The sequence below is a fragment of the Apodemus sylvaticus genome, chromosome 7 (assembly GCF_947179515.1).
Source record: "Apodemus sylvaticus chromosome 7, mApoSyl1.1, whole genome shotgun sequence".
NCBI classification, from domain to species: domain Eukaryota; kingdom Metazoa; phylum Chordata; class Mammalia; order Rodentia; family Muridae; genus Apodemus; species Apodemus sylvaticus.
In genome coordinates, this window is record NC_067478.1 from 24,441,013 (window position 1) to 24,467,864 (window position 26,852).

Below are 26,852 nucleotides of genomic sequence, written 5' to 3' on the forward strand. Positions count from 1 at the left end.
GGGCCTTGCAAAGATTGTTCCGCTAGTTCTTGACAGCTCTGCTTGGTTGGTCGGGTAGGACTTGAGGAGAGCTAACAGGTAAGATGAAACTCACCTTGCAGTAAACACAGGTGCTCTGCACAGCTAGTAAAAAGGAGACCAACGGGTGATTTGAGGTGGAACTGACTGTTGTTTTGAGCAGGGGAGGCATCTGACTGGTTTCAGGCTTGGCTCTGTGTAGAGGACTAAAGCTGGGGTACAGTGAGGTGGTAGCCTGGGGCTGTGGGGGAAGGAACGAGAAGAAGCAGCTTCCAGACAGAGTTTTAGGAGGAACCTCAGGGTTTGTGGATGGAAAGTGGGCATGGAATGGGAAAAGAGAGAAAAGTTATGGAGTGGAATTGGGAATCTTGGAACTAATTCTGGACTTACTGAGTATGGACTGCCTTTCCTATAAAGTGCAGAATCAAGGTGTTTCTAGAGAAAGCGATAGACTTAGAAGTGTAGACAGGTATCCACCACCAGGAGACGAGGGGTGGAGCATGGGTTTCAGAGAGGAGGAGGCTGATTTTTTTTAATCATATAATTTTTCATTAAGGTATAATCCACAGCCGGGTGGTGCGGGCATACATCTTAATTCCAACACTCAGGAGGCAGGCGGATCTCTGTGAGCCTGAGCCCAGCCTGTCTACAGAGTGAGTTCTCGGACAGCCAGGACTATGAAAAACATAATAATAATAATAATAATAATAATAATAATAATAATAATGATAATAATAATAATAATAGAACAAAGAAAGGAAGGAAGAAAGAAAAGCATGTAGTCCACATGCATAATTGCAGTTTTTAGTGTGCTTATTGCCTTAATTAGGGTTTCATTGCTGTGGAAAGACACCAAGACTGTGGTAACTCTTACCAAGGAAAACCTTAATTGGGCAGGCTTACAGTTTCAGAGGTTTAGTTTCAAGGGTTGGAAGTTTGGCAGCATACAGGCAAACGTGTTGCTTGAGGAGCCGAGAGTTCTACATCTTGATTTGCAGACAGCAGAAGGAGATTGTGGACCACACTGGGCATAGCTTGAGCAAAGGAGACCTCAAAGCCTGCCTCCACCATGACACACCTCCTAAAACTGCCACGGCCCTATGTCAGCCATTCAAACAGATGAGTCCATGGGGACCATACCTACTCAAACCACCACACCTGTCAAAGTTGTGCACTTATAAATCACCAACCGATTCACAAATTAATAATCACTAAAATTACAGCCATTAATTCCTGAATGTTTTCATATCCTCCGAAACATTCATACTTGAGCAGCTACTCCTCATCCTCCCTCCCCTGGGCCCCAAACTCTACTCTCTGCCCTTGCGTAGTTACCTGCTCTTACATCTTGTATGCATGGAATCGTATGGCATGAGCCTTCTGAATAGCTTCGGTGCTTGGAAGGTTGAGTTGCTGTAGACCTTTAGATGATGATTCTTCTTCTTCTTCTTCTTCTTCTTCTTCTTCTTCTTCTTCTTCTTCTTCTTCTTCTTCTTCTTCTTCTTCTTCTTCTTCTTCTCCTCCTCCTCCTCCTCCTCCTCCTCCTCCTCCTCCTCCTCCTCCTCCTCCTCCTCCTCCTCCTTCTTCTTCTCCTCTTGTGTGACTGACATTCTGGTGTACAGAGACACATGCTTTCCTCACAGTTTCATTGGTTCCTGGGGTTGTCTTCCCTTGGATGACTCTTGGATGACGCTTGGCTCTTGGGTGGAGAGTGTTGCTGAGACCGTCAGCTGCTTTGTTCCTCTGTGGACTTAACGTTTCCAGGTCTCCTGGGTGAACTGCTAGGGGCCACGTGTTTGGTACTGCATCCCACCCACAATGTATGAGGGTCCTGCAGACGCGTCGAGCTGTTCTGGGGGAAAAACTGTGAAATTTATTCTTGTTTCTAAGATAAGAGTGGAGGTGAGAAAAAAAGAGAAAGTGGTGACGGGATAGGAACCTAGCTGGTGGCAACTGGGTTGAGAACCTTGAGGAGCTCAGGATACCATGAAAAGGGAACCTTCAGGCTCAGCCATGTCTGCCCACAGGTATAGAGTCTGGGGAGAATGTGATGGAGTCATTTGGGAGTGGGTGTTGGAGGAACAGCCGTAAGCTCTCCACAGCCAAGGCAGCTGTCTTTACCCTTCCTTTGCTACCTGCCTGCTATCAGGATTTGGACATGTTCTGTGAGCTTCTTGCTTATAGGCAAGTAGGCAAAAGGAGCTAGATGCCAGGGTGAGTTCGGAACCCACTCCGTGGCTCATTGGCCCACCATCCTGAAGCTTACTGGGCTCAGACGGGCTCAGTTTCTTCTCTTGTGATTGGCTGGCCTCCCAGAGTGGCTGTGAAATGGAATCTGAGTTGTGGACCAATGTTGTGTCTCTCCATTCTTCTTAGCTACCAAGGCCCCTTCCAGGCTCTGCTGGGTTCCCATGATGCTCCAGAATTCTGCTTATGTCACTGAGGCCTTTGCTGTCCTCTGTAACTTCTCCTCAGTGTCTGTCACTCTCTCCATCACTGACAGATATCTGAAAGAACAGTTTGAAAGGAAGAAAGGTTCATTTCCACTCCCATTGCAGAGCCTTTGGTAGACAGTCTGCAGCTCTGTCACTTTGGGCCTGCGGCAAGGCAGAATATCACAGTGGCAGGAATATGTAGAGTAGAAAGCTGTTTGTGAGGAAGGAGAGAGAGAGGGAGGGGGGGGGCAGGGAGAAAGAGACCAGAGGCAAGAGTCCCTCAAGGGCCTGTTCCCAACGACCTACTTTCTCTACCTAGGCCCTACCGCCTAAACTTTTCGCCACCTTCCAAAATAGAGCCACCAGCTGGGAGCTGAGCCTTCAGCAGATTTTATATTCAAACCATAACATTTCCATCCCTGAGAGCAGCATCAGAGGATGGGTGTCCCTGGCTCCTCTAAGAGCTCCACAAAGTCATGGATATCTTTCTAGAATGGGCACTCACGCCTACAATTTGCACACCAACCCAGGGCATTTGGGCCTTGGACGTACCTACCCTATAGTCTCCTCACTCCACAGCCCACAGCTAGGAGAGTATGGCATCAAGAACAGGCATCCCTGGGGCTATTAGCTGTGGAACACTACCTTTGGCCGTTGAGTTGAGAAAGCTGGTGTCATTGCCTGAGGGAATCCTCCCTCAAGGTCAGGAAGCCAGCTGGAGGCTCTGTAGAACTGTGGCTCCTTCCCTGGAGGCAGCCCAAGATGGCCTGGCTTTCACAGCCTGGCAGTGTTTTGCAGCTGAAAAAAAGAAAATGCAGCTCCTCTTCCGGGGACAGTGAGTGGTTGGTGCACCCAGCCATGCTTTGGGGAACCCAACCTTGCCCTATTACATACTTGACCCAGAGAGTAGGCCTTGGGAATTACAGAAAGAGTGTGTGTGTGTGTGTGTGTGTATAACTTTTTATTGCTTCTTTGTGAGTTCTACACCATGCACCCCAGTCCCATTCATTTCCCTGTCCCCTCATATCCACCCTTTGCCTTTTCACGCCCCCCCCCAATAACACACACACACACACACAGCACAGAAAACATCTCATTGTAGTGTGTCATCACCTGTAGTGTGTCACAGTGTGTCCCACAGAACATCCCTCTGTTTACACATCTTCACTTGCAATGAGTCATTGGTCTGGTTCGAGTGAGGTCTCTGGCTTCTATGACATCATCAATATTGGATTGTCATCGTGCCTCCTCCAGGTTATCCTGTTGTTGCCCTGTGTCATGGAGATCCTGCAGCTTTGAGTCAGCAGGACTGGCCTTTCATGAGTCCCAACCATTCACAGATGATATAGATTTTGGGGTGGGCCAACTCAGAGCCCTAGATCTGGGCCTCGGTGGTAGATGACCTGGTCAGCCTGCCCACTCGCCCTTATCTGCACCACCAGGTCAAGTCTTAGTCACCCGATGCTGCCATCAGCAGGAAGCAGGGTCATCTCTCCTCATGCCCTCAGGCTGGCTCACCTGGGCCTTCGCCATTAGGGCCAGTTCTACTGTGTTCCCCAGGCCAGGCACAGGGTCGCTTCTCCCAAGTACTGCAGTCACAAGAGACAGGCCCAGCTCACCTGTTCTGATGACCCCAGGGCCAGCTCTCCTGACTGCCTCAAGGAAGGGTCTCACCTGTGTATGTACACACACACACACACACACACACACCACTTAGAGCAAAGGAGTGGCAGGGCTGGCTCTCTCTCGTTCTCACCCTTGAAATCACTGTCTTCATTCTGGAACCCTTGTGTCCCCCTCATCAGTGAGGTCACTGATGCTCAACGTCACTGAAGCTGAAACGTCAACTCTTAATGCTTTTCCTTAAACCTAAAAGGGCCATTTCCCCAAGGTCATGAGTCCTGGGGTGTGTGTGCCTTGTGTTTCTGCACTCCTCCTTGAGCCCGCCTTAGAGCTGCATCTGAGGGAAGACCCAAGAGAACAATGCCGGGCTCTGATCTCCGCCACGCACTATGCAGTGTGGAGCTGAGCCAGGTTACAAAGCTCAGGTCTGAAGAACTGAGGGCACAGGTTGGAAGAAGACTCCAGAGATGCCAGTCAGAAGCTGGGGTTTCCTGTGAGGGAGACCTCCTCACAGGTCTGCCTCTGAGCCAAAGGGTATCTGGGACAACCAGAGGGGGGGGCGGGAATAGGCTTCCAAATTGGAGGTCATAGCGTCGGCACATGTTTGGATGTTAGTCTGGAGGAGGACAGACCCATATCTAGATAAACAAAGAGCAGAGAAGGAAGAGAGAAAGGAAAAGGAAGGAAAGGAGGAGGCGATCTTAACAGATACATCAAAGGCCCAGGCTGTCACCCTTCCATGCTGGCTGTCCGCCCACCTGAGACTTGTGCAGCGCTAGCGTGTGGGATTAGATCTTCGCACACGATCCCGCTGCACTGGTGTTTTCCATCTGGAGACTCTGCCTCCCAGTGCTGCCTGCACCACCGCAGCCTGGCAAAACACCTCTTCCCCCACAGTGAGTAAGGCTTCTCCTTACTTCTCCAGACGCCTCCCACCTCATGAGCCAAGGGGAGAAGGCAGGCAGAGGAGCAGAACATAAGCTGGGGACCTTCTGCCTCCCCTAGGAAGGACATGAAAAGGGGTCTGCCTCAGGTGTCTCTGCCTCAGGTGTCTCTGCCTCAGGTGTCTCTGTCTCAGGTGTCTCTGTCTCAGGTGTCTCTGTCTCAGTGTGTGAGTCAAAGCAGACGCTGTCACCTCCTCCTGGCTGCATGTCCTCCCAGGCAACTGTGTCTTCAGTTTTACCTACAGTTGTTACTGGTATATCAGGTCAACTGTGTTTTGATCATTCATAATTTTCTAGAATTATTATTTAAATGTTAATAACATATATTGTACAAAAATAATGGACCTTGTTATGACACCTTCATGCATGTATACAATTACACCTTTGATTCTCTCTTGTCCCCCTCATCCCTGTTTTTTCTTTTCAAATAGTCTCCTTTTTATATGTGTGTGTGTGCGTGTGTGTGTGTGTGTGTGTGTGTGTGTGTGTGTGTGTTTGAGATAGGGTCTCTCTAAGCCTTTATCTCTTTTTAAAAAAAAAGATTTATTTATTATATGTAAGTTCACTGTAGCTGTCTTTAGACACACCAGAAGAGAGCATCGGATCTCATTACGGATGGTTGTGAGTCACCATGTGGTTGCTGGGATTTGAACTCAGGACCTTTGGAAGAGCAGTCAGTACTCTTAACTGCTGAACCATCTCTCCAGCCCCATCTTTATCTCTTCTATTGACTAGGAAGTTTGAGACTTTAACTTTCTTCAGAAAGTTATGGCATAGACAGAACAGTGTGCCAACTTGTATTTTTCTGTCACCATCAAGGTATAATCAGGATCTGGAGCCTTTCTGCAATCAAAGTGAGGCCTTCAGATGAGGTTAAATACCCTTTAACCATTACTAGAATAAAGATAGCACATTGAGACCAGAGTTACTGAGGCTGGAGAGATGGCTCGGAGACTAAGAGAATAGACCGCTCTTGTGGAGGAGCTGAGTTAGGGTCCCAGAACTCATGTTGAGGGACTCACAGTAGCCTGTAACTAGATCTGGATTATCTAATGCCTACTTATGGCATCTCTGGGCACTGCATTCTTGTGAGCGTACCAACATGCATACACACACTCAAAAATAAAAATAAGCTTAAAATTAATGTTCCCCTGCTCTTCTCAACAAGAACCATAATTGCTTTAGATTTGAAGGAATTTTATATTTGGAAAGAAGATATTTCTTACTTCAGAGCCCTTCAGATGTTGAACTTGCTGGTTAGGCCTATTCAGCCTGTCACCAGTCAGTGTTTCCTGGCCCACCCCTCACTCGGCAGTCATCATAGATTTTTAGTTCCAAAGTGTCAGACACCCTCTTGCTCTGTATCTGTGCGGCTGCAGTTTGAACCTAGTACCTCACACGTGCGAGGCAAGCACCCTACCACTGAGCTATATCCCACCCCCACCCCCCTTCTCACCTTTATTTTGTGGAAGGGTCCTGGTAATTGCCTGGGCTCAACATAAGCTTCTTATCCTCCTACCTCATACGTAGTGGAGAGAACAGATCCGACCACCAGGCCTGGCTTCCGCAGTTCTAATCGAGCGATCAGTTGTACTGCATTCAAATGTTTGCTTTTCCGGTTGCCTGCCGCTGTTTGTGATAATGTTCATTTGTTTCTCTTCTGTGGATTTGGTTTTCACTCTAATGACTTATGTTCTCTAAGACTTTAGAAAGCATGGGGGTGTCCCCGCCATGTCAAATATGAGCGTTTCCCTTTCCAGAGGGTTTTTGTGTTGGCATTATTGTTTTGAAGATAGACCCAGGCTGGCCTTGAAATCTCTATGTAGTCAAGAGACTTGAACGTCCATTCCTTCTGCATTTACCTCCCGAGTGCTGGGATTACAGAGACGCTCTACGGTGTCTAGCTTCAGAGGAGTCTCTTATTTCCAGATTCACATTGAGCTTTAACTTTTGAATGATGTCTGTTTTTTTTTTAATAATATAGACCTTCAAAGTCTGAAACGTATTAACTACAGCATTAGCATCATGATTTCTGATCTCACCTTCATCTCTTCTCATGCATGTGAGAAACCATACCAGTTGCATCTGTTTTGCTGATTGCCATGTAGATAGAGTTTATTTTGAGGCAGGGGCAGAACTGGAGGAATCCAGCCCCTCTTAGAATCTGGGGGTCCCTGGATTTCCCACTCTGTGGCTTTCCTTGCCACCTGCCCACAGGTGATTCTACACGAGAATCTCTCAGCTCTTTTCTTCTCGGGATCTGACTCAAGGCATTATATGTGGTCTGCCAGGCTCAGCACACTTGAGAATCTGAGCCCCACAGCTCTGTCTTCTTCACCTCGGCTGCTCAGTTCAGAGCCCAGCAGCGTCCTCAGCGCAGCTGTGTCTTAGACAGCGTTCAGCTTCTGGGCACTTCTCCTCCCAGCGCGGTCCAGACACTGTCTCGTCTAGAGGCTCCTAACTAGTTCTCTGCTTCCATCGATGGCTTGCCCTCTGACCTCCAGCTAGATCCCATGGGACTAGCCTTTGCACAATGTCCTCTGGATGGTAACTTCTTTGCCCACATGCTCCACTGGGCCTCCTCGTGCTTAGGAGGAGAAAGGGTGTAGGGTGCCAGACTCTGACGACCTGCTGCCTGCCACTCTTGGCCCATCAGGTATTGGCCACACCTCTACCTCTGAGTTTTTGGGGTATCCCCTCTGCTAGAATTCTCCTCTCCAGGTCATGAGGCTCCAATTCCTCCTGCACTTAGTCATTGCCCAAAGGTCACCTACTGAGACGTAGCCTCTTGACCTATCCTGAATAACAATAAAGTCTGCGTCCGCCCTTCGCCTGACTCCATCAACCCTTACACTATGTATTTACCTCTAGTAAGGTGATATCAGCCATTCAGTGGCTTCACTGCTAGGTGTTGGCCTCATTCACCCTGTAACCAATGGGCCTATGGGCTGCCTGGCATGTAGTGGGCACGCAAGTATTTCTTAAATGAATAGACAAAGTTGCCCAGCTGTGTGTCCGTTTAATTATTCAAATACACTATGGATACTTTCAGGATTAAGTCTCTACTAGACATGAGCACTATATATCAGGGAGAGAAAAGTAGGCCTCAGGGTTCTGTGCTGTGGGGAGTGTTAGGGAGGCTGGAGGTTGTAGTGGCGGCCTCATCTCTACCTGATTCCTGCCCCAGACGCCTCTTCCTGCCATTTCCATCCTATGACGTGGACCTTGATTTCTGAAGGCTGCTCCTTCCCCAAGATCTGCATGTGTCTGTCCACACACACAGGGCTTAAAGAGGCTTGGTTTTTCGAGACAGGGTTTCTCTGTATTGCCCTGGCTGTCCTGGAACTCACTCTGTAGACCAGGCTGGCCTCGAACTCAGAAATCTGCCTGCCTCTGCCTCCCAAATGCTAGGATTAAAGCGCCACCACTGCCCGGCTTAAAGAGGCCCTTCTAACTGGCCTGGTTTCTTTGGAGCTCTCCTCACCTGAGAGCTTCAAGGTGGAGGACCTTATACATGGGCAGAAGGAAATGGAGGCACAGAGAGGCACGCAACCCCACCCCCCACCCCCCAGAGAACCTCAGTTTGAAAGAGCTAAACCAGGAATCTAAACCCAGCTCTGAGGTTTCCCAGAGGGACTTGCGAACCTTGATCTCTGGCTAGGGGGGGAGGCCCTTGCCCAGAATGTGGGGCCTTTCTGGTGTGGCCCCGTGTACCTGTAGAGCAAGTCTGGCCAGGCAGGGAAGTCCTGGGTCCTTTCTGGCTGCTGGAGACGCTGAGGCCTGCTCCATTGCTCCTACATGGTGGGTTTTAATGAGAAGAGGCAGCCCATGCCTTTAAAGTTTTATTATAGAAAAGTAGGACAAGGAAAGGAGATAGAGAAGTAAAGAGAGAAAGAAAAGATAGAGGGGTGAGAGCTGGCCATGGCCACGTGGAAAGAGGGGAGAAGAGTGAGGAGGGGGGACAGGGGGACAAGAGACAAGGGAGAGTGTGGACAAGAGACAAGGAGCAAGAGAGCGAGGAGGGCCGAGATGCCCCGTTTTATAGTGGCCTGGGTGTTGCCAGGTAACTGGGGCGGGGAAAAACCTGGCTGTAGCCAGATGACTGCGGAGATGGAGTCCAGCCAGAACACTGGGGGCCTGGACCTAAGTGACTGATGGCCACAAGATTATGGAGTTGAGGACTCAGGAGAATGGAGTTGGTGTCAGGAGCCTAAGTGTCTGGGAGCTTAGCTCACGGTTCTGTCCCTTGTAGAATATTCTACTGGGTCTGCGGAGTAAATCTCGCTCACCCAGGCCACAGACTGCCTTTCACAGTCCCACAGGGATAGCAGCAGCAGTGGCTTGGGGTTCATCAGTCTATAGGGACTCCAGTGGGGATAGGAGTGGGCCCTGAATGACCTCATTCCTCTCCAGTTCTGGACACAGCTGGGCAGGAAGAGTTCAGCGCCATGCGGGAACAGTACATGCGCACGGGGGACGGCTTCCTCATCGTCTATTCCGTCACTGACAAGGCCAGCTTCGAGCACGTGGACCGCTTCCACCAGCTCATTCTGCGTGTCAAGGACAGGTGAGGGCAACAAACGCAGCCTCCCTTGGCTCACCGAGGCCCCGTCTTCCCTCTCCCTCCTCCCCCTCCTCCTCCCTCCTCCCCCTCCTCCTCCCTCCTTTCTTCCTCCTCATCTTCTTCCCTCCCTCTCCTTTTCTTTCCCTACCCATACAGATTTCTCTGTTATTTCCTCTAAGGCAGCAGTTTTCAATCTTTTGATCATGACCCCTTTGGGGACCGTATATCACATATTTACATCACAATTCATAACAGTAGCAAACTTAAAATCACAAAGTAGCAACAAAATAATTTTTTGTTGCAGGGTGGGGTGGGAGGGATGGGGGAGGGAGTGGGGGAGGACACCACAACAGGAGGAACAGCATTAAAGGGTTAATTAGGAAGGTTGAGAACCACTGCTTTAGGTTCTAGGTTCCCTGACTCCTTCCTTGGTTCCTAAGCTGCTCCCAAGGCTCCAAGCCTTAGGCCCCTCCCATTTTCAGTAACTCCCTCAAGCAAGCAAGCAATCATGGGTAACATCTTTGTTTCCCAACCCCGATTTAACCAAATTGCATTATATGCAAAGAAAAAGTGAATTTCCTCTCCAGAACACATTGAAATTGATTAAATTGCATTTGACTACAAGATTTACAAGCCCCTCGGTAAAGGCTTTTTTTTTTCTTCATACTCTATAACATAATCAAATCGCCTAGTGTCTGCTTGAAACCCGGTGGAATACTGCCAGTCAAAGAAGCAGTGCAAAAAGAAAATGTAAATGAAGGGAAAGAGCAAGCTTTGATTAAATCCCAATAAAAATGGAGAAACCCAGGCAACGACCGTTCCTTATAGCTTTGCCTGGCACAGGGACACAGACAGCCCGAGCAGGCTGCAGCTGATTAACGTGAGTTCAGCCCATAAATATATGAACCTCGAAAGGGACACCCTAAGTGCTCCAGTGGTGAGGGAATCTTGATTTACTTGCTAATCAAAGAAATAAAAAGTAGCATTTTTTTCATGTTTCAAATTTTAGGTTTCTTTTTTATACTGTGAAAATATTCAGTATCACCCCAAATTCCACTGGCTGCTGTTTTGTTTTGTTCACATTGTCAGTAAGATGCTGATGGGGTGTGCCTCGCCATCCCGTGCTTCTGGGGTCCCTCTGGGATCCATTCTCATTTTGCTGCTGCCATTTTTGTGCAGTGCCACCTGTGTGCCAGCTCCTGTCCCTGCTGCTCTTCATGAGTCCCGGCTGAGGGCCCTGCATGGTTTGTATATCAGAGCCTTGGAGAACTGAGGAGAGTCTGGGAAGCCAGGGCCCACACCAAGTCTCAGGCCAGCCTCAAGGCTAGCCTTGCAACAGACCCCAGGATCCTTCTGCCTGAGCCTCTGTCTCCTCTGGAAAAGAGGAGGCCCACTGGGGAATTGCTGTGAGGGCAGGCTGGCTCAAAGTCTGGTTGGTATCACCCGCTGGGGTAGGAGGGTGAATCTCACTGTTATTATCTGAATTCTCCTGTTTCCTAGGGAGTCATTCCCAATGGTCCTCGTGGCCAACAAGGTGGATTTGATGCACCTAAGGAAAATCACCAGGGACCAGGGAAAAGAGATGGCGACCAAATACAATGTAGGTGGGCATGCATGCACGGGTGCATGTTTGGGCCGCAGGGCTATGTGTGTGAGTCTATATGCCATCCCTCCTGCAGTGCTGGTCCTTGGAAATAGGACTAAGGCCTCCTGCTAAGCAAGACTGCTCCACAGAGAAGCCACAGGATGCAGCGTTGGGGGGATATTCCATGAAACAAGCAGAGAAAACACCCTTTGCAGCTATAGGAGGCTCTGGGGTAGAGGTGTGAGCCGCTGGCCTGGTAGCTGTGGTATGCAGTGTCTTCCCGGCTGAGGGCGGCTCTGCCTGAGGTAGCACATATCCAGCCCTGGGCTGTACGGAGGTGGGCCTTCCTGCTCTTGAGCCGGGGCTTGGTTATGCTGAATCACTGCCCTCAATTCTGTCCTCACTGAGCAACCCTACCCCTCAGGTCCAGCAGTGTACTAGGGAAGCATGGCTATCACGTCCTCAGCCCTTACAGCCATAGGCATCATTATCCCTCCTTGGTAAACATTGACGCTGAGGTTGCTTCAGCTGTACCCTATCACGAGCATTTTAGCTTTCTGAGTTCATTGCAATGTCCATGCCCTCTCCATAGGGCTGGGTCAGGCCTCTGCTCCCCACCCCCTTCCTGGCACAGTGCACTGGCCTCCTTGGGTCCTGCGTAGCAGCTGGAGAGTCAGCTAAAAGGTAACCTTATCTCCACCCAGTAGACTACACATAGAGAAAGGCATGCTGGGAGCTAGTTTTATCTGCCTGTCTTGTCTATTTTATTAATTCCATCATCCTAGGTCCTGGAGAGCAATGGTTCTCTGTCTTTAGTGCTTACACTTAGCCATGGAGACAGGCAGTAAGCAAAGTGAATTACAGTTTGTCTGGAGGTGACAGGTCCTATGGAAACAAACAAATAAGGAAAGGGAGGGGGGTTCAGAAATGGGAAGAGGAAGTATTGTTTTAAAGGCTGGGTCCATTTTAGCAGGGACTTAAGGAGACAGAGGAATGGCTGGATGAGTATCTGAGAAAAGAACATTCTAGCAAAGGATTATTGTCTGGGAGCCCCAGGGTTGGAATTTGCAGGCTGGCAAAGCAGGTGAGTCATGAGAAGTGCAGTCAGCGGGTGATGTAAGCACTTCTGGCTCCTGTGGAGGCTGAGGAGGACGGCCGCTGGAGGGCTTCAGAGAGATGTGACTTAGTAGCTGAGCGGCCTCTCTCCAGTGACACGTTGACGGTAGTCCCCTGGGAAAGGAGAAGAACAAGAGTCACACGAGGCTGTCCTAGTACCCACGAGAGGCTGAGATGCACGTGAGGGTGGAAAGATCTGGACTGTATGTCTTAGAACCAACAGCCTTTGCCCACAGGTTGGATATGGGATGAGAGAAAGGAAGGTGGATCAGCAGACCACCGTGATGGCAGACCTAGATGCTGCGGATGGCTGAGCTCCCAGGAGGGCGGGATTTCAAGGGGATCTGGCTATGGGTGGTTTCCTACCTCTCTTCTGCATGTAGACAGGGCTGAACAGTATCCTGAGCCATAGGCAGGCTTCTACCTGGTCCTTATCAGGAACGCCTACCATGCACAGGCATGGCGTCCAGCCCACAAGATGCTCCAAAGCTGACCTACCACACAGGTGCCCATGGGAGGCCAAGCAGAAGGCTCACACTGATCCTCTGTTGACCTGGCCGTGCAGAGTTCTTGCAGACAAGCCCTTCTGAGTTCAGTCTCCTCACTGCAGGGTGGTGCTTGCCTCAGAGTTAATTCAGCAAAGATGGGAAAAGGGAAACTGGGAAGCCAAACAGCTATTCCGCTACGGAGGGCCCTGTCCTTTTAGAGTTATCAGGAGGCTCAAATAAAAAATGTCCGAGGCCTGAGCTGGGGCCTTTGGTTGTCTCTGCATTACAGTAAGACCTCTGCTTGAGGCCACTGCAGCTTGCGATCATCTGACCTAGGCAGAGCTGACTGCCCTAACTCCGAAGCTTGCTCTGTCAGCCTCCTCATGCATTTAAGGAACCTACCTTCTTCACCATACTTAGCTTCTTTAAACGTATTAGAATAAAAGGCACTCATTTTGTGATCAGGAAAAATAAGTCATGAAAAGTTGCCAAGTCATCCGGTCTCTCGGCTGTCAGCTTCCTTCCCTCACACCCAGGCGGCCAGGGCGTGTTTTCCTCAACTCTCAAGCCCTGTGTTGGGATGAGCACTTCTTAGTTCTCTGTGGTACCCATCGTAGGACCTAGGGTTGTGTTATCCTCCCGAGCCTTTGTTCCACTCTGCTGGTCCATGGATTGGTGGGGACACGGCCCATGGGGTCCCGTCAGCCCCAGCTCCCGTGTGTGCTGCTCTCTATCGGGGAGAAGCTATCATCCTTGGATAAACATGGCCAAACCCCCAGGCTTTCAGAGCAAACAAGAGTGGGCCGGGCTGGAGAGCTGGTGGTAAGAGACCAGGGCGACGTAGGTCCAGAGTCTCAGCCCCCACCTCCTCAGCCTTCCCCACTGAAGTTCACTCTGGAGGAGTCTAGGGAAAAGGTCAGAGGTCACTCCCAAAGGAAGCATGAAGAACACAGTATGAGAGAACTCAGTGTGAGAGGGGAAACAGTTTGCTCTTGAGTGTAAAAAGACTATTTGGATCCTATTTTAGGGAGCTATTAAGTATCTCTTTGACTAGAGAACAAGAGGGAGTTAGGGAAGTCATTAGCCAAACTCTCCAACTTTACAAGGCAAGAAGCTATAGAGCTTTGGGAGTTCTGTCAGATCCTTGGATCCTCTAGAGTTTTGTTTTTAAGACGGTTTCTCTGTGAAGCTCTGTCTATCTTGGTACTTGCTCTGTAGACCAGGCTGGCCTCGAACTCACAGAGATCTACCCACCCTTGCCACCCGGGTTCTGGGATTAACGGTGTGAGCCACCACCACCCAGCTTAAAGTGTATGTTTTAAAGGTGGAAGAGGGCTCTGTGGGTCGTGGTGTCAGGTTGACCAAGCTGAGCTTTGCCTTCCAGATGCCATATGTAGAAACCAGTGCCAAGGACCCGCCGCTCAACGTGGACAAAACCTTCCATGACCTAGTTAGAGTAATTAGGTAAGCATTGTCCTCTCCCTGACAGTTATGCCCCACCCTGGCTACACCCCCTGGAAAGGGGGAAGCCAGACTACAGCAGGAACACATGAGGAACTTAACTCCTGAGAGACTGGGTGGTTCCAAGCCTCATTTGCCATTTCCTGTGACAGCATTTACCCCACCCACCTCCCTAACCCCCTACCCCCACCCTGCCCCTTACCCTCCCCTCCCACCTCTACACAGTCCCCAGGTGTAACCAGTAGGGTGGATGAGCTGCAGGCATGCTGTGGAGGTCAGGAATCCTAGGACCTCAGCACCCCAAGCTTTCAACATATCCAACACAGCAAAAACCAAGCCCCTCTCTCTACCACTGCCCTTGATATTAGAGGCCCCGAGACAGTACCCCAAAATAGCCAAGTATGGTCCCTGGACTCAAATTACAGGGACACCGTGTGTGTCTTCCAAGACCCACAGCCTGTGCATCTTCAAGTGCCAGCAGCCTTGAGAACAGACTCAACGGTTGTTCGTTCCTTTAAAACAGTATTCACTTCACATTGGACGATGGACACTGTGTCCTGGCTCTGTGCCTGCCGATCCAATCCAGTTTCTAAACCCTTAACATCCCCAACAGTTAAATCCCTGTCTTCGGTTCCTTATGCCGGTGACTCAGAGGCTGCTGGTCAGCTATGAATCAGACCTAGGCCTGTAATGGTGCCCCTGTTTACCACCTCTCCGTCCCCTGCCACGTGCATACCCCTGCACCCACATACCCCTGCACCCACACACCCCTGCACCCACACACCCCTGCACCCACACACCCCTGCACACACACACACCCCTGCACCCACATACCCCTGCACACACACCCACATACCCCTGCACTCACACACCCCTGCACCTGCACCCACACACCCCTGCACCACACACCTCTGCACCCGCACCCACACACCCCTGCACCCACACACCCCTGCACCCACACACCTCTGCACCCACACACCCCTGCACCCGCACCCACACACCCCTGCACCAGCACCCACACACCCCTGCACCTGCACCCACACACCCCTGCACCCGAACACCTCTGCACCTGCACCCACACACCCCTGCACACACACACACCCCTGCACCCACACACCCCTGCACACACACCCCTGTACCCACACCCACACACCCCTGCACCCACACACCCCTGCACCTGCACCCACACACCCCTGCACCCACACACCCCTGCACCCACATACTCCTGTACCCGCACCCACACACCCCTGCACCCGCACACCCCTGCACACACACACACACCCCTGCACCCACATACCCCTGCACACACACACCCCTGCACACACACACACACCTGCACCCACACACCCCTGCACACACACACACCCCTGCACCCACATACCCCTGCACACACACACACCCCTGCACACACACACACCCCTGCACCTACACACCCCTGCACCTACACACCTCTGCACCCACACATCCCTGTACCCACACACCCCTGCACCCACACACCTCTGCACCCACACATCCCTGTACCCACACACCCCTGCACCTGCACCCACACACCCCTGCACCCACACCCACACACCCCTGCACCCACCCACACGTGCCCGGCAGCCTCAGTTCATCCTTCTGTCTCCGCACAGCCCTCACCTCACATTTGTGCTGGCAGGTCATGGGCTTCCCAAGCTGCAGGGTGTGGCTTATGGGGCTGAAGCGCCAAAGCAACCCTAGGAAATGGTCACAGAAAACACATCAAAGCTTTGGCACCTGGTTGGCCAGTTATTTTATCTAAAATATGAAATAGAGAGCTAAGCACAGACACCAGCTCCAATGGACAGCATGGGTGGGTGAACACAGGATGGACAGGGTGAACACAGCTAGTCACTCCTCGATGTGTCCCGCCGGCAGGAGATTCCCATTTTCTCTTCCCTTCCTCTCTGGCTTTCTGCACTAAGAGATGCCACACAGCCTGGTCTCCTTTGGAAGCTGGGACAGTAGCACTCTCAAGCTGTGCCCCCCCAGCCCAGGGCTGTCAGAGCCTCGGAGTCCCAGAGAGGGCACAGAGGAGGCAAAGGCTTGCTCTGACGTTGTCTTTGCTTCCTTCCTTGCTCAACAGGCAACAGGTTCCAGACAAAAACCAGAAGAAGAAAAAGAAGACAAAATGGCGAGGGGACAGGGCCACTGGCACTCACAAGCTGCAGTGTGTCATCTTGTGACAGCCTGAAGCCCTGGGCATAGCAACCGTGAACTGCCACCCCCTGGGACCAGCCCACTGCCTAACTGCACTGAGAACCATTTCTAACCACAGCCCTTGGCTCTGGACTGGGCACAGGAAGGGAAAGGGAGGAGGGGCAGGAGCAGGCAGGGGCTGGCTTTGCTGCCTCTCCCAGGAGACAGGGCTACCGCTTCCAAACCCTTCGTGTGTTGATTGAGCCCAATTCCCAGTCTCTTGGTGGGCTTGTTCCTTTTAACCCCATGGGGCTGGTTTGCTGTGGAAGCGCTTACCTTACCCACGTACTACGCACCAGAAAAGCCATGAGCAAGCTTCCTCCCTGACCCCATCCCCAGTGTCTGAGCTCTTGTGTCTTTTTTGTAGATTTTTAAATTATTTGAGTAATGATTATTCTATTAAAGAGGTCTGTGCCCATTGCCTGGCAAAGCCCCAAGTCTTTGGCAGACCTCTGATAAATGTCTGGAACAGGGCTGTTGTCTTCTTAACTGAGTGTGTTCCTAGCAGTGCCAAACTCCATCTAGGATGAAAGGCGGAAGTAAGTGGAGTCTTTTCAGAAGCCTGGGGTCAAATCAAGAAGCAAACAGACCCCAGAGACTGGAGAGAGGGGGTGGATCTACCGGGAGGGCTCTGGTGTGGTTGAAACCGGGCAGAGATTAGAAAGTAATACCCCCTCACCACTACATCCCCACCCTCAACCCCACTGAAGGGAGAGCTAGCTGGGACCCGATCGCCCCTGGAGGGCATTTCCTTTCCCTGAGAGAGTGGTGAGGCCAGTGACTGTCTTTGCAAAAGTACTCACTTGCTTTCCATGCAGTGGTGGGTAAATTCTGTGTTCAGCTGTAGACAGGGCCCTGGGCTTCTCAAAAGTGTCCCTGTTTGCTCTCAGACTATGTAGTGCTGTGCCTCTGATACAACATAGGGACAGTTCATGGAAGTAAATGTGACACCATCCAGAAGCCCCAGGACTGAAGCCATTTCCACCTGAGTCAGCTGACCATTACCTGGATAAGTCCAGCCAATGAGCAAACCCCTTCTAGCATGAGCAGCAGGGTTGCCTTGGGGTATACGCTCTCTTTGCTCTCTTGGGTCAAAGGGGAAGAAAGCTGAGCTGATGCCTTGGTCCACACACTGATTTCAGCAGGGTCACCTCCCGTCACTATGATGCACCCCTCCCTCTCTGGTGCTGCTTGTGGGGTAGAGACCTGCATGGAGGGACAGCAAGAGCACAGTACACCCTGTGAGATGGTCAGAAGCGGAGGTGGCACAGGCGCTGGCCCATCTGCCTGTTCACCTTGCAAAACAGAGGCCCCTACCAGGTGCTGGGCCAGTGTGGAGAAAGAACCTCGTGGAAGGAAACCCAAGGAAACTGGGCCCCAAGTGAAGTCCAGCCTCACAATTCTTTTCCAATCCAGAAAGTCCTAAATTGTTCACACACAGGGTCATCAGGACAGAAGGCCCATCCTGCTACAGCAGGAGGTGACCTGCGCTTTTGCTAGGATCAAACTTCCTACTTACCAAACTGCCACCCCGCCCCGATGATTTTTTTTTTCTGTTCCTGAAAAGGATACCAGAGGACATGTCAGATGAGGTAGCCCACCATTTCTCAGATCCTGCAATCCTTATGAATATTTTCAACACTAAAAGGACCAGGCTTCCTCCAGCCTTGGGCTCCCTAAGTCACACCCATCACAGCGGCAGCCTGGAGAGAGGACAGATGGAAGAAAGGTCAGGATGCTCTACATTCAGGGCAGCAGCCACTGCCAGGGAAGCCATGTCCTGCCACCTGCCACCTGCCACCTGCCGCCGGCACACCCTTGCTTCCGTGGACCAGCGCCTCTGCTGTGCCGAGTGGAGACTCTTCCCCAGAAGCAGAACAGCTGCCTAAACCAAAGCCCCGAGTCACACAGCTAACCAGAGGGAGGCTCCCAGCACCCCTGCCCCTCTCAGAAGAAGCAGTGCGTTCATCATCCATCCTAAACTGACTCCATCCACGGGCGGAGAAACCGGTTGACATCCAGCCATCTCTGGTTCAGGGCTTTCATTTTCCACAACCCCATTTCCCCCACGTGTGGCATGGGTAGATGACAACCCAGAATTAGAAATGAGGCATCTGACAGAGTTTCCAGGGAGGCCGAGTAAAGTATGCTCAGTGTATCTCCATCACCAGCTGACGGGGGACGTCAGGAGACCTAGTTGGCCATGACACCACATGACCGAGGACCCTTTGGGCCTGTACTGAGCTGTCCTTCTGAGGCTCCCTCTAGTTTTTCAGAAACTTGTGTTCCCATCACATCTGGTGTACCCCTGCAATCCCCTCACCTCTGCCTCTGTGGTGTGCTGATTTTCTTCCATTACTCTACCACCTCTTGACAGGTTCATTTTCTCCCCCAGCCATCCCCTCCCCCCCACTATAGGGCTATGCTATGACCCCCTCCTTCCCAGCCCCTTGCCACACAGGGAACATCTGGATGTTTCCCTTAGGCGCTCCCCACCTCCCCACGGCTCTTGCTGTGGGGTACCTGATTAGATTAGTGTGGTCTTGCCAGCCAGGAGCTACGACCCACTGACCATGCCAGCTTTAGCCCCAAAGCTCCTCAGACCCACCACACTAAGTCGGGAGCCACAGAGGGGTCCCTTCTTTTGGCAGCCCACCTGGCTGGAGACTCCACATTGGGTCGGGTTTACCTAGGATGCCAGATACTTGAAACACGGAGCCCTTTGCGTGACAGTATCAGCAAGTGGCGATTGTTATACGACAAGCCAGAGCGATGCTCGGACATCTTGGTGATGCTTGAGCCTTTTATGTACTTTTTACCAAGTCTTTGTGTATCTCTACTTATTAATAAAGAAACAAACAGGGATCCTGTCTTGTTTCCTCTTCCTCAAACACTCCCCGTGTTGCGAGGTTTTGGTTCTTTACTGAAACACGCACCTCTTCCAGAGCACAGCCTTGGACTCAGCCAAACCTAAAGTATTAGAGAATGCATCCTGGTGGCCACAAAGGTATCTTTTCCTGCAGTAGCCTGGAGAGAGAGGATATCTTATGTCTGTATGGATGTGGCACCTGTCAATAATAAATCTGATGGAGATGGGACATCCAGGAAACAGAAGGATTCTGGGGGGAACAGCAGGCAGGGTTTTGCCAGGGAAGATGGGACAAGACGGCCACATGGTAGAATGTAGATAAGAATAAACAGGTTATTTTAAGTTATAGCTAGTCAGAGAAGAGCCTAGCTTTATGGCCAAGGTATTTGTAAATATATTTTGAGTCTGAGTTTGATTTCTGAGAGCTTGGGGCTGAGAGGAAGAACTAGACTTTTTTTTTTTAAAGGTTTATTTATTTATTATATGTAAGGACACTGTAGCTGTCTTCAGACACACCAAAAGAAGACATCAGATCTCATTACAGATGGTTGTGAGCCACCATGTGGTTGCTGGGATTTGAACTCAGGACCTTAGGAAGATCAGTCAGTGCTCTTAGCCGCTGTGCCATCTCTCCACCCCCCTTTTTTTCTTCTACAAAAGCCCCACTTCCTCAGCAGCCACTTGCCCCTCTGTCTTTTGTGGGAAACTGTTTTGTTGTGTTCAGAATGGAATTGCTGACAGTCCATCCCTCACGCCTGTTTCACCCAGCTCCTTGCTTCCTGTTCTCAACCCCTAAGTCTTGGACTTGCTCTCTCTCACCCCTACACACACACACACACACACACACACACACACACACACACACCCGTCCTGTAGGCAAAGACTGTTGATTTCACCCCGCAAACATGTCTAGAGTCTACCCTTTCCCTGCTGACGTGAACCAATGCTGCCATTCCCACAGTTGACTCAACACAGCCAGCCCAGAAGTTCTGGGGAAATTTAAAGCGAACTCGCGCGTCCACTCTGTCCACCCCACCACCACCCGAGAGCTTCCCCCACCTCATTTTCCAGGCGTGCCGAGGAGGGCTGCGCCATCACACAGAAGTAATGAATGAGCAGACGGCCATGAGCTAGACAAGAGGAGCAGCCATCTGTGTTCCTTCACTTGATGTCACTCGACTGAGTTCTGGGCCCCACAGCAAGGACACAGAGACATCAAAACTGAGAGGCTATTGGCTGACTAGTTGAAAACCACAGCACTGGATCCACAAATTACATCACTGTTAAAGAGTGAAGATTTGCCTCCAAAGTCAACCTCCTCCCTCTTTCCTTCCTTCCCTCCCTCTCGCCCTCCCTCTCTCCATCTTTCCCTCCGTCTTCCCTCCCTTCCATCCTCCTCCCTCCTTTCCTCCATCCCCCCATCTCTGTGTGGTCTATGTACAAGCTGGTGCGCATGTACATGCATACATGTGCTTCTGAAATCAAGAGGTCAACGCCAGATGTCTTCATCAATAGCTTTCTACTTGCTCTGAGACAGTGTCTCTCACTGAACCTACAACTCAGCCCCTGTGCTAGGCCGGCCGATAAGCTCTGTCAGTCTCCGCCTCACCGGTACTGTGCAGACAGAATGCACGAGGCTCACCCAGATTTTACGTGGGTGCTGGAGTTCAGGCGTCCACGCTTGCACAACAAACATTGCCAACGGAACCACCTTCCGTCCCCAGAAGGATTATTTGAAGAGTCCACTTCTGAAGAGGCCGTGGATAACGGGACCCCAGTGTCACTCAATGTTGTCATGGCCCTGCAACTTGCTGGCATGACCCAGACCCTGCCGTAAGTGTGTCAGTCAGGATCTTCATTTCAACAAGAGGTCAGTGACATGCGTGCATAATAACTTGAGCCGCATTCAGCCCAGGTTTGCTGCCTCCGAGCCAAGCTCCCCATATCCTTCAACCTATGTTGCCTCTCAACCTGTGGGTCTCGACCTCTTTGGGGGTCAATGACCCTTTCACGGGGATTGTCAAAGACTATCAGGAAATGTAGATATTTACATTATGATTCATAGCAGTAGCAAAATTACAGTTGTGAAGTGGCAACCAAAACCGTTTTATGGTTGGGAGTCACCACAACACAAGGAGTTTTATTAAGGGTCACAGCATTAGGAAGGTTGAGAACCACTGCTTTAGAGGAAGGCCCGGCTGCAAACAGCTGTAAGAATCTGCCTAGCAACACCACACACTCAGAACTGTCCTCCCGTAGGCACCACATGTGACTGTCGATTATAGGAAGATTTTGCACAAAACACAAATGGGCTCCCAGGCGTGTTGTTGTTTTATTTTGTTTTGCTTTTCAACTCTTGGGTTTTTCTTAAAATGTAGGCAATAGCCTGCCGTGACCATGTATGCCTTTAATCTCAGCACTCAGGAGGCACAAGCACAGAATACCAGGAAGTCTGGAAACCAGCCTGGTCAATACAGTGAGTCCCAGGCCATCAAGGGTGACATAGTAAGACCTTATCTCAAAAATAAATAAATCAATAAATAGATCAATAACTGATCTTGCAGATAGAGGGGAACCTCACCATCTGCTGTCTACAGTGGGAATTCTTCACATATCTAAATAAAGGGGAGAACATTTTATGCCACGAGGGATGCTCCCACTCCCAGGATTAACCCCCTCTGTAGCATCTGGGGCTCCAACATCATGCCAAATAGCTCACCATTGCGCTTATTTGGACATTTAAGCATATAAAAAGGACTGTGTTCACACCAAGCAAAGAACTTAGGGGGGCTTTCAGTACAGGGTACAGCTGACCACGCTTTCTCAAACCCACCCTTCTGTTCAGTTCTGAGACCTGTGCCTGGGCTGACAAGCAGAGGTAAGATCCTGGGATAAGTGCTTCTCAGTGTTTCCCGCAGATCAGTGGCCTCAGCATCAGCCGCCCATTTATTAGAAACTTCCATTATCCTGCCTCACCCCAGACCTCCAGTTTGAGCTGAAGCCCTGCGCTGTGTTTGGCAAGGCCTCCATGGCGCTCTGATGCTCCCTAAAGTCTGAGAATCACCACGTCCCCGTGTTTCCATCCCGCGGAGATGAACAGCTGCAGAGGTGTTTCATCTGAGGCAGCCGTGGTCCTAACGGAGGATGACACTCAGTGCGTTCCTCTTTAATACCCTCATCTAATTAATAAGGGTTCCCCACATCTGGAACCAAAGACCCCAGGAGAAGAAGGGTTATCGACCTTAACTCCACGGAGTTGCAGGTGGAGTGGCTGACACCTTGAAATCATATGCAAAATGACAGCTACCATGTCCTCTTCTGGGTTCGTGACAGTCACATTGTGTCAGATTCTCGCTGTGCCGCAGAGGGCACTGTGCAGGGTGGCGATGTAGCCGCCTCTCTACCCCTTTTCTCTGGTGACAGGCTCTTCTGCAGTTTCACAGCCACAGAGAACAGGAAGAGGAAATGAAAGGAGCAAAGACCCAGCTACTCTGAAGAAGCGCTGACAAAATTGTTAACCGAGTGGCCTTGTCCCTGCGTGCCCTCCCATGACATCCTGCGGGAGGGGCCAGGGTCAAGCTGCCCTTTTCCCAGTTCCCCCTACATGACCAAGTGTGTGACCCACATGACTCAACCACCTCCTTCCCACTGTGGCAAACACCACTGTGATGTGTGTGCATGTGTGTGATTCTATGTGTGTGTATGAGGGTGTGTGTGTGTGTGTGTTTATGTGTGTGAGCATGTATATGTGTGTGACTGACTCTATGAGTGTGAGTATGTATGTATGTATATATGTAATTCTATGTGTGTGTATGTGAATGTACGTGAAGTATGTGTATGTGTGTGTGAGTGAGTATGTATGTGCATATGTAATTCTATGTGTGTGCATGTGAGTATACATGGAGTGGGCATGTGTGTGCGTGAGTGCGTATGTGTGGAAGTGTATATGTGAGTGTGCATACGTATGTGTATATTTGTGGTAGAGCTGGAGACTGAGCCCAGGACCTGCTCATTCTCGGCAAGAATTCTACCCCTGACCTAGATTCCCAGCCCACAGACAACTCTATCACTGCAGCAGGTCCCCTTGGAGGCTGGTGACACACACAGTGATATTTCATCTGTCTATGTTCCTTGCATGTTTATGCCCTCAGGCCCAAGGGAAAAGCTGGTAGCACAATGATGATTCCTAATGTTTACAAAATAAATCAATAATTATTATACCCAGTGGCCTCCATGCCTTAAAACCCAAGCATCTTCATTCACGTTTGCTTTCTTTGCCCCAGTCTCAGCTTGTAGCAGACCCAAGGTTTCAAAAAGTTTCCCAAGGTCATGATCTCATGGTGACCTCCATCTGCCTGCATTCCATGGCCTCTCTTCTCAAGCTAACCCCCTCCTCAGAAAATCCACCCTCAAAACTACTCCTAAACTTCACTGAAGACTTGTAGGCCCTAAGATAGCCTTTCAGCTGACCTTTGCCACTAGACCCTGTCCCAGCCTAGCTCCTCCCCCATGTCAACCCCTTTCAATGAAGATGCGTCTTAAAAGTCACGTCCCACAATTTCTTCCTAGGGTGAAATAATCAGGTGACTTAAAGCCTCCAGTTTGCTTAGGCAGGGGATTGTCAGGATGCTGGATTGTCGCTGGTCCAGGACAGGCCTTGGCCAACCTTACCCTGGTGTTAAGAAGGAAGTGCTGGCCCTGTTCTAGCAGGACAGCTTTAATAACTATGAATTAGTTGCAGGTCTTCAGGCCCTCGCAACTGTCTTCATCCCCTCAGGGTGAGATTAGTTAGAACACAGGTTTAATTGCTTAGCAAATGCTAATTTACTTTTAAAGCAGGTTCCGGGTAATGGTATGCCTCTTGTCTGATGCCTTGGAGAAGCATGAATCAGCCAATGCACAGGACACACTGAGAGGGTGCTGACTTGCAGGGCTGAGTACTTCCTGTAAGCCAGACACTGTCCACATCTCTGCACCCACCTCTGATACTCATGACCGTCCTGCGGAGTAAGTGATACTGTTTCCTACAGAGAAAGAAACCAAGGCCAACCTCTGGGAGAAATGACAGCCTGCCTGCGCACTAGTTCTGCTCCTGAAGCCTGTGCTCTGTCCCCACCACTCTGCCACACTGAAGATTGAGCCAGTCCAGGCTGTCTCCCCACACCCTTTTTCAATTTTACCCAGGTTTGAGGGAACGCTTTCTGCTCGTGTCACACTTCCCCGTGAATGACTCAGCACAGCACCGTGAGCTTCAGAAACAGTCATTTTCCAGAGTGTCCTCACCAGACCTCCACCCAGAGCAGCCCTCCCTCACCGTGAACCCCACCTCCAGTTCTGTCCCCCCCCCCCCCACTGCCCTTCCAGCTGAGACTCTTCAGGCCAGTGGGTACAATGGGTGAGGTCCAAGGGGCCTTACGCATGCTCCAGGCCTCGGGCATTCTTCCTAGAGAACCTCGCAGAACCAGGAACCCTAGTGACTTGTCATTGTTCCCTGGGGATGGGGGTAATTAGAGCACAGGCTTAGGACTTAGCAGCTTTAATTTTCTTTTTAACCGATTCTGGGTAATAGTATACTGGGCCCTCTGAGAACCATGAATTAGCAAATCCATGAGACATGTGTTGGTTTTTGTTTGTTTTGTTTTGTTTTTGCCCCTAGTCAGTCTTATAGCTATTGTAGCAGACTCAAGGTTGCTACAAATTTCAAATAGTTTCCCAAGGTCACACGATCTCATCATGACCTCTACATCTACCTCCCTTCTACAGCCTCACTCCTCAAGTTAACCCCTGCCTCAGTTTCCACAGAGCAAACCCACCCTCACCACCATCTCTGAACATTTTCTGAGGACTAGCAGGCCCTAAGATGGCCCCTCAGTTGACTCTGCTTGGCCACCGCTCTTTTGCTCCAGCAGATGGAGCCCTGGACGCAAGGCGCTCTTACTGGTTAACAGAGCAGTTCCCCTCTCTCCTCGCAGCCCAGACTTTTGGTTCCCTTCATGGTGGGCATGGCTGAGGCTCCAGTGCTGGCAGTCATGGCCAGTGCACAGACTACCTAAGGCCGTGCTGCTGTCTGGTGGCCTTAGCCAAGTGGTCCAACCTTCCTGTGTCTCAGCTTAACGTCAGACTTTAACTGGACTGATGGTAACAATACCAATAACAATCCTAACGCCTTAGACTGTTATTAGACTTAAATGCTAGGCTAGTGTTAGGCTTGAATTTAGTGTATTCTTTTGGAATAATAATTGACATGTGGAAATGCTAAATGCCTGAGTCAGGGTCCCAGGACCAAATCAATATCTGCTCCCCGCCCCCAAGCAGCCTTTGTTGCCCTCTCTTGTCTACAGCCTGGCCCAGCTCTTCCCATCTCTCCTTGTCAATCAAAGTAGATGCAGAGGCACACACGCATGCCTATAATCTCAGGCGGGAGGCCCATGTGTCAGAGAGCAGCCTGGGCTAGGCAACATTGGCATTTAGTCTAGGCCCCGCCCCACAGTTACCTGGCAACAGCCAGGTGTGCCTGACTCACTATAAAAGGGGCTGAGTGTGCCCTCCTCTCTCTTTCTCTCCAGCCCTTGTTCCCTTACCTGTTTCTCTCCATTCCCCCTTTTCTCCCCATGCTCATAGCCAGCCTCTAGTCCTCTCTCTCTCTCTCTCTCTCTCTCTCTCTCTCTCTCTCTCTCTCTCTCTCTCCCCCCTCCCCATGCCCTGCCCTGAATAAACACTTCTATACTATATGGCTGTATTCTATGTATTCTATACTATATACTGTATGGCTGGTCCCTCGGGGGGAAGGGATGCCTCAGCATGGGCCCACAGAGGAACCCCTTCCCCCACACTGTACCGTGTCTCCATACCAAACATAGTCCTCCCCTCTTCCATCTTTTTATAAAACACAACACAATAAGTTTCAGGTCAACCCAGAATACAAGGTGGGACCCTATTTCAGACAAAAAAAAAAAAAAAAGTCCATGCGGAGAGATGTCTCAGCGGATGGTGTGCATTTCACAAGTGTGAGGACCTAAGGTTGGATCCTTAGCGCCTATGTAAGAAGCCTGGAGTGAACCCTGCTATCTGTTGTGCACTGTTGTGGTATCCGCTGAGCCAATTAACCGCCATCTTGGGAAGTTCAGCTGCATTCTCTTGCAGAAGGATGGTTCCAGCTGGGTGTGTTAACTGTCTATTCCTCCTCATTGAGGGGTGGGTCATGAGAGCCTCACCCGAGCGACCTATTGTATGCAATTCTGCCTTAGTTGCTAGTGACCTTGGGGAGGGGCTGGGATATATAGGAGAAGACCAAGGGGAAAGGGGGCGCTAACTGTGTGGCTCCAGGAGCCCTTCCTCCCTGCTGGGTAAAGATTTTCCAAGTGTGGCCTATGGAGGGAAAACCCCTGAGGCCTTGGTAAGTAACTGCTCACCTATGCTCTGTAAGGAAGCCTACTAAATCCATGTTTTCCAGGGTAAACTCTAGTAGAAGAACCTCAGTTTGTCTTTGGGATCTTAGGAGGAAGGACTTACTTAGACAGGACTTATATCCC

At 50.6% G+C, this 26,852-nt stretch overlaps 1 protein-coding gene across 1 annotated transcript in view; it reads left to right on the forward strand.

Moving 5' to 3' along the window:
- Mras (muscle RAS oncogene homolog) overlaps positions 1–18,839 on the forward strand; it is a 57,187-nt gene extending 38,348 nt beyond the window's left edge. The window contains exons 3-6 of the mRNA XM_052187558.1: positions 9,434–9,587; positions 11,085–11,184; positions 14,158–14,237; positions 16,339–18,839. Of these exons, the coding sequence (XP_052043518.1) occupies positions 9,434–9,587; positions 11,085–11,184; positions 14,158–14,237; positions 16,339–16,438 (434 nt within the window). The 3' untranslated portion in view covers positions 16,439–18,839. The remainder of the gene's footprint in view (positions 1–9,433; positions 9,588–11,084; positions 11,185–14,157; positions 14,238–16,338) is intronic.
- Positions 18,840–26,852: the final 8,013 nt, after the last annotated feature.